General features: G+C 40.4%; 1 protein-coding gene across 3 annotated transcripts; it reads right to left on the reverse strand.

Annotated features, from left to right (window-relative positions):
* Positions 1-614: 614 nt before the first annotated feature.
* Positions 615-6374, reverse strand: LOC124869735. 3 transcript variants are annotated; one of them, XM_047367813.1, is made up of 5 exons: positions 6046-6374; positions 5612-5960; positions 1708-2016; positions 1507-1575; positions 615-1409 (listed from the first exon to the last, which is right to left on the reverse strand). In XM_047367813.1, exons 2-5 carry the CDS (start codon positions 5835-5837, stop codon positions 1276-1278), a joined length of 738 nt encoding a protein of 245 aa, XP_047223769.1. In that variant the 5' UTR covers positions 5838-5960; positions 6046-6374; the 3' UTR covers positions 615-1275. The 3 variants fall into 3 exon arrangements, with proteins under 3 accessions (XP_047223769.1, XP_047223768.1, XP_047223770.1); XM_047367812.1 differs by having other exon boundaries at positions 5612-6374; XM_047367814.1 differs by lacking the exons at positions 5612-5960; positions 6046-6374 and adding an exon at positions 2163-2945.
* Between the last annotated feature and the right edge of the window lie 1294 nt (positions 6375-7668).

Here is a 7668-nt window from a genome sequence, read left to right on the forward strand (position 1 = left end):
TGGATCTGGACTGATTACACAGGATGTTGGCAGAGATTATATTTCTAGAAAACATTCACTGAAATGTTGCTCAGCTTAAAACTTTATTGTAATTATTGATATCTCTCCTTTACTAACATCTAGTAATAACAAGTTACACAATCAGTAGGGGATCAAATAATTATTTTCCTCATTTGGCATCAACAGGGCTGGCATGGTAAATAACAGAACCAAAGACTGAGCCGTGTTGGACTCTTCTGTCTCTGTTTACAGGATCAGAGGTGATGGATCAGCTCTGAGTTCAGGGTTTGAGATGTTTCTCTCCCAGATGAAGACCACAGGTGCTTCCTGGACTGATTCTTTCAGTTCAGTCGATGCTTGTAACTGTCATCATGTTATTAAAGTGAAAAGCCACAGCTAACGGTGTGGAGGCTGCAGAGCACAAACCCACACAGCTGCAGGAAGGAGGTTTGATTGGCTGTCAGCAGTTTGTTCTGTTCTAATAACCACTGAGAACAGATTCATATCTGCTGCTCTACAAACTCATCATCTGCCCTCCATCTCTGTGGTTTGTTTCTGCTTCCTGGAAACATTGTCTCTGTTTTTATTTAAATGAACATTAAAGGAGTCCAATTAGAGAACCATCATCATTTATTCTCAGTGTTCTCCTAAATCCAACTGACTTATAAAACCAAGTAAAATAAAACATTACATGCTGCAGAAATAACAAGAACATTTAGACCAAATCATAGGATTTGCACCTTAGAAACACAAAAATTACAAAAGAAAGCAAGATAAAGTTTTCTCAAAGAATCTTTTTCTATTTCATAATTTAGTTGCAAAATAAATGTGGTTTCTTTTGGGCAAAACAGCCGACTCTTCTGGGAAAAATCTGTTCAAAACAAAACTTTTGTTAAAGTCAAAACTCTGCTGGAAATGATTCTGATTCTTTAAAAGCAGCTGGTTCTGCTGTTTGTTCAATTTGTTAAGAAAATCTTACTTTATAAATGTGAAGGAGCTCAGAAGTGATGTTTATCTCACATTAAATTAAACATGAATAAATCATTTTCAGTGAGGATTAATAATTAGGTCATTAAATAATACAGTTCAGCAGGGAGCAATTACAAGCTCAGACAAACAATGAAAGGAAATAGATGTTAGAAATGACACTGCATGACAGAAACATGTCATCATCTTTTCTGCAACCAACCACAAAGTTTTAAAGCCGACTAAACTGCAGCAAAACAACGATGAGAGGAAGAAAAGTTGGAGAGAAAACAGTGAGTCAGCAGGTGTTCAGATGGTGGACGGTCCCTTGGTTCTGAGCATCATCAGCAGAGAGAGTCCACAGCAGTACACCAGACTCTTCACTATCAGCACCGTGTAGAGCAGGCAGAGCAGCTTCACCCTGCACTGAGACTGGAAGGACACTGACAGACACACAGAGACACAGAGACCTGAGACATCTAGAAATCCAGGTGATGATGAGCTGAAGATGATCATGTATTTGTCAGCAGGAGATCTTACAGTCAGCTTGCTGCAGAGCTGCCAGGTCTGGTCTCTCTGGAGGACAGGAGGCTGCTGGAGCTGGAAGCTCTGGAACAGAAAAGGAGTCAAATGTTTGGAGTTGCAGTGAGAAATGTCCGTCCTCTGCTCCTCTGCTCTCTTTGACAGCGTCTCCACATGAAGCTGAATCACTGCTGAACACAGTCACCAAGCCTTCATTACCTTGTAGTGTTTGGGCCTCCACTCTGCCTCCCTCATGCTGGACAGAGCAGCTGTATTTAGATGAGCCGTTCTCCTGCCGATGGACCAGTAAGATGGAGGCGGTACGACCCGACTCTCTGAGCTCCAGCTGCTCTCCCTCAGCAGGGGGCAGATCCTCCAGATCACCGTCCTTCTTCTGTCTTTTCCAGGAGATCTGGACCAGAGGAGGAAACATGTCTGAGGCCAGACACAGCAGGGAGCTCTTCCCCTCCAGGTGGGCTCTGGATGCTGCTGGGTACACGCTCACCACGGGCTTCACTACCTTCTCATCTGAAGTTGGACAGCAGCAACAAGCAGCACAGACACACATTGACACAGTCAGCAGCAGCTTCCAGCACTGCACTGCATTCAGTCTGATCCTGGAAACTACATGGACTCTGATCACTAAACTACTCATCAATACAACACAAAGTTACCTGCAGACACTGGATCCACCTTCACATCAAACACTAACTCATGGCAGCTCCACCAGAGGTTATTATTCTGAAGGAACGCTACTCTTACTGGAGAACATTTCTGGTTCCTCTCCCCACCTCCAGTTACTTCACTGAATGAAGAAAACATGTTTGACCCAGAAATGCAGCAGAACCAGACAAACACCTACAGCTGATGTTAAAGTGAGACTTCTTCTCCACAATCTTCATGGTTCTGATGTTGGTTTCTCTCTGCTGGGCCTGCCGGGCCAGATGGAGGTCAGGTGAACATACAGTAAACAGTAGATATCGTCACTGGAGGACCTTTGACCTGTTCTTGGGGTTAACTGTGGTCCAGTAGGTAGACCAGTCATCTGGAAACCTGAGAGTTGTGGGTTTGATTCCAGCTTCCTCATGTCAATGTGCCTCTGAGCAAGGCACTTAACCCCAGGTTGCTACCGATCTGCGTGTCGCTGAATGAATGTGTGAGTTAGTGAGTGTGACTGGGTGAACGTGGTTCTGGTGTAAAGAGCTTTGAGTGGTCGGTATGAGTAGAACAGTTCTATATAAATTCAGTCCATTTACCATTCTAACATATATATACAGTCATATTTAACACATTAGAATCTGGTTCTGATCAGGCCCGTTTGTCAGATTAGAACCTTTAGAAAATAACAACCTTTCAGCAGGTATTAAACATACTTCTCATTAATCCCACATTTCTGTATTAAATGTTTTTATTGGTCTGATGTAATATTCTGATTTTAAATGCTGTGTTTTCATTGGCTGGAAGCAGAAAATCATCATAATTAACAGAAAAAAAGACTTAAAACATCCGTCTGTGTGAAATTAATCTATATAATGTGTTTCACTTAGTGATGGAGTTATTGGAATAAATCAGCTGTTCAATAATATTCTCATTTATTGAATATGACTGGATATTAACTACTGGAAGAACTGGTTTTTAAAAAGCTTCATGTTGTAAAAAATTAGATCAGTTTCTTCTGCCTGAATTTCTTTTCTAATAATGTCATTTATTTTTACTCATTTCTGATTTTATTCTTTAAAATACCAGAAACTACGGAGGCCATAAAGGGACTTTGAAGGGAAAATAAATACATAAAGTTTCATGTTGGCACCAGATACTTTCTACCAATTCATTGTGTGACTCTCAGGATCTTTCAGAGTGTTTCAGGCTGCTGTGTTCATTGAACTGGAAATACGTGACCTAATGGTGCTATATTTCCAGTTTGGGCTGCAGACAAAGACATTGCTGCGTTGCTTGCCAGACGTCACCGTTATGTTGTTTCAGAACCACATTTAAAACTAATCTGAAGCTGGAGAAAGTATTTGGTGCACAGGTGAAATGATCTGCTGCACCAGAACCTTTATTATTTATTTTCCCTTCAATGTCCCTTAATGAGCTCCGTAAGAATCTACACCTAATTATATATTTTAGTTTTCCATCATTTTCACAAATTAAATCAGATGTTCTGATCCAACAGTTACTCAGAACCTCTGAGCTTCAATCATCTGATCATTAATCATCATAAAATGTCAAATTACATTTTAATGTAGTTTTCTATCATTCATATTTATAAACTAACATATTTAACAACAAAGAATATTAAAATAAATTTTTTTCTCGTTGAAGTTTAGATTTTTTTAAATGAATCAAGTTTATAAAAATCTTGAAATAAAATCTGATGAAATTTTTCAATATTTGATTTTTCTGAAGTAATTTTGCTGAAAAGCTGCAGATTTCTGACATTTATCTGATTTAATGAATAAAATAATAAAATGTTTAAAAAGCTCAGTGATAAAATCATATTAATATTTGTTCAAGATAAGCTGGTAAAATATTAAATCTGCATGTCCAACATGTCAATAAAATACTTTTTATTTCTATTTATGTCAGAAACTAAAACGCAGACATTTTATGAATGTTTCACAATTTTTCTCATGTTTGATCTTTTGTTTTATTATTTTTCTGTTTGATTTAATAGAAACAAAGTTTAATAACTTTAACCCACAGCTTTAATAACCTGAGTTGTTTTAATTCATCATAAAATTATTTAACTAAATTATTTATTTCATGTTATATGATTAAAATCTTTTATTTATTTCTCTTTTTATTGAATAGCTTTTCTACATATATATATTTCATTAAACTGGAACTTGATTTTTGTTATTTATATGTATAATATATATATTTATATATTTATTATAATGTTAAAATATTTTTTATTCTGAATAATAATAAACAGAAAATCTTTAATGTGAAAACATCCGTCTCATTGAGTCATTAATAAAGATAAAATATTAATAAAATCCAAATTAAAACACCATCTTCATCATTTCACAGTAAAATATTTCATGGATCAAACATTTTGACTCTAAATCATATTTTTCAAGGTTTTTATGGAACAAGTTTTCTTTATTTGATGGAAATCAGACAGAAAACCAGGCAGAGAAAAGGAAGCTGTGCAGTAAACGGGCCGGGCTCCGAGTTCTGACCCAGAACCGCTGCATCCAGGCCCAACAGTGTGAGAACTTGATGCAGCTGCTCTACCCACTGATCCAACCTGCAGCCACACTGAACACGGGTCAGAACCAGGACGCTAAAACCATTTGATTCATGGCAGGAAAATGTTTCTGTTGCTCGACTCTGAAAACTCAGAAACTTTGGAAGTTTGAACTCATTGAAACATTTTTACATCGTTGCTGATCAGATCACATTTAGGGTTTTATTACCAGGGAAACTTTCCAACCTTTAAAAGTTAAATCTTTGATACATTCAGAGACATTTTTCATCTTTTTCTGTCTAAATTATATTTTCATTTGATGCATTTTCAGCAGATTAAACAGGATTATTAAAATGATCAAATAATAAGTAGTTTGAAATCCTGAAGCAGCAGAAAGTGACTTTAAACACATTTTAATGTCTATAATAAACCAAGTAACGGAAAACAAATGTTTCTTCTTACCTGTTACATACAGTTTGGTTCCAGAACCAATCAAGGGTTGCCCATAGGTACTGCCATCACTCAACCACACAGTGAGAAAGACGGCTACAAAAACCTGTCTGCTGTTTTCTGGTCTTATTATATTCAGTTTTTCACTGTCAGCTACATGAAACACTGAGTTTTAGCAGTTAGTAAATGTATAAAGAATATTTGACAGTAATTAGACGTTTATCAATAATATCAGCAGATATTACAGGGTTAGAGTTACTGAGAGTTTCACATATTATTCTCTAATATTTGTAGAAATATTAAATTTATTTCATAAAGTTGTTGAGAGACTTTTTAACATGTTTTTATAAATGATTGATATTTTCATGATGAATTCTCTACTGATGATAAAAACTAACATGTAAATCCTGAAGCAGCAGAAAGTGACTTTAAACACATTTTAACTTCTACAATCAAACAATAAATGTTGCTTCTTACCTGAAACATACAGTTTGGTTCCAGAACCAAAGATGTGGTACCAGAACCCTCCACACAGTGAGAAAGACTGCTCCAAAACCCAGTCTGCTGTTGAATGGGTCAGCTGAGGTGAACCGGTCCAAATGATGAAGCAGGACCATATTTCAGCTCCATGATGTGTTTCTCTAATGTTCACATCAACATGACTGTCTCTTCTTCTCTTCTCTTTTAGCCACACTAGCAGCATGGTTCTGATGTTGATGTCAGTCAGTGGGTCGGTCCACTACTTTAGTCCACATGGACTGGATCTGGGAGTTAGTTCAGATCTTCATGTTGTCCTCAGGATCAACTGGAATAAAGTTTGCTGCTTCTTCATGATTGGATGCAGATTTAAAAAGTGTCTGAATGAGAAGAAAACAGTCCTGTAATATGAGCTGATGTTCAGGAGATCATACCTGAACTGTCTTGGAGACGTTGCTCTGAGCTCCTGTCTGGATCCTTGGCAGAAACATCAGAAATGTGCTCTGAAGATCCAAAGCAGGTCTGAAGGAAGCTCTGCAGACATCATGTATGAAAGCTCTCATCTCTCCCAGTGTGTCTCCTTGTTTGTTGGGATGTTGTCTTGCTGAAAGTCTTCAGTGTGTTCAGTCTGAGCTGCAGCTGCTGAAATCTCCTGTGATCATGAATGCTGCATGGTGGTCTGTGGTTTCCTGGATGCTGATGGTGTCATGAAGCAGAGTGAGAGCTGCGTCTGAGTTGGGAATGGAAACACATCAGGAGAACAGAGCTGGACTCACAGGAAGGAGAAGGAGCAACACTTGGTCATCAATATTGTCCCATCTGGAGACTGATGTTTGGAGTAGATGGAGAGTGTCTGCAGCTGGAGGACAGAGGTGGAGGTGTTGGAGGACAGAGGTGGACATGTTGGAGGACAGTGGTGGACATGTTGGAGGATGGAAGTGGAGGTGTTGGAGGACAGAGGTGGACATGTTGGAGGACAGTGGTGGACATGTTGGAGGACAGTGGTGGACATGTTGGAGGACAGTGGTGGACATGTTGGAGGATGGAAGTGGAGGTGTTGGAGGACAGAGGTGGACATGTTGGAGGACAGAGGTGAACATGTTGGAGGACAGTGGTGGACATGTTGGAGGACAGTGGTGGACATGTTGGAGGACAGTGGTGGACATGTTGGAGGACAGTGGTGGACATGTTGGAGGATGGAAGTGGAGGTGTTGGAGGACAGAGGTGGACATGTTGGAGGACAGTGGTGGACATGTTGGAGGACAGTGGTGGACATGTTGGAGGACAGAGGTGGAGGTGTTGGAGGACAGCGGTGGACATGTTGGAGGACAGTGGTGGACATGTTGGAGGATGGAAGTGGAGGTGTTGGAGGACAGTGGTGGACATGTTGGAGGATGGAAGTGGAGGTGTTGGAGGACAGTGGTGGACATGTTGGAGGACAGAGGTGAACATGTTGGAGGACAGAGGTGGACATGTTGGAGGACAGAGGTGGACATGTTGGAGGACAGAGGTGGACATGTTGGAGGACAGTGGTGGACATGTTGGAGGACAGAGGTGGACATGTTGGAGGTCAGAGGTGGACATGTTGGAGGACAGAGGTGGACATGTTGGAGGACAGAGGTGGACATGTTGGAGGTCAGAGGTGGACAAGTTGGAGGACAGAGGTGGACATGTTGGAGGACAGTGGTGGACATGTTGGAGGACAGAGGTGGACATGTTGGAGGACAGTGGTGGACATGTTGGAGGACAGTGGTGGACATGTTGGAGGACAGAGGTGGACATGTTGGAGGTCAGAGGTGGACATGTTGGAGGACAGAGGTGGACATGTTGGAGGACAGAGGTGGACATGTTGGAGGTCAGAGGTGGACAAGTTGGAGGACAGAGGTGGACATGTTGGAGGACAGTGGTGGACATGTTGGAGGACAGAGGTGAACATGTTGGAGGACAGTGGTGGACATGTTGGAGGACAGAGGTGGACATGTTGGAGGACAGAGGTGAACATGTTGGAGGACAGAGGTGGACATGTTGGAGGACAGAGGTGGACATGTTGGAGGACA

This window comes from Girardinichthys multiradiatus, chromosome 6 (assembly GCF_021462225.1).
Source record: "Girardinichthys multiradiatus isolate DD_20200921_A chromosome 6, DD_fGirMul_XY1, whole genome shotgun sequence".
Lineage (NCBI taxonomy): Eukaryota > Metazoa > Chordata > Actinopteri > Cyprinodontiformes > Goodeidae > Girardinichthys > Girardinichthys multiradiatus.

Coding starts and splice junctions, on each gene's coding strand:
- LOC124869735 (XM_047367813.1), bottom strand. CDS start 5,837: ATGCTGCTAGTGTGGCTAAAAGAGAAGAGAAGAAGAGACAGTCATGTT. Junction 2,017..5,611: donor AACCAAACTGTATGTTTCAG/GTAAGAAGCAAC, acceptor GTCCAACTTCAG/ATGAGAAGGTAGTGAAGCCC. Junction 1,410..1,506: donor AGCTCTGCAGCAAGCTGACT/GTAAGATCTCCT, acceptor TGTGTCTGTCAG/TGTCCTTCCAGTCTCAGTGC.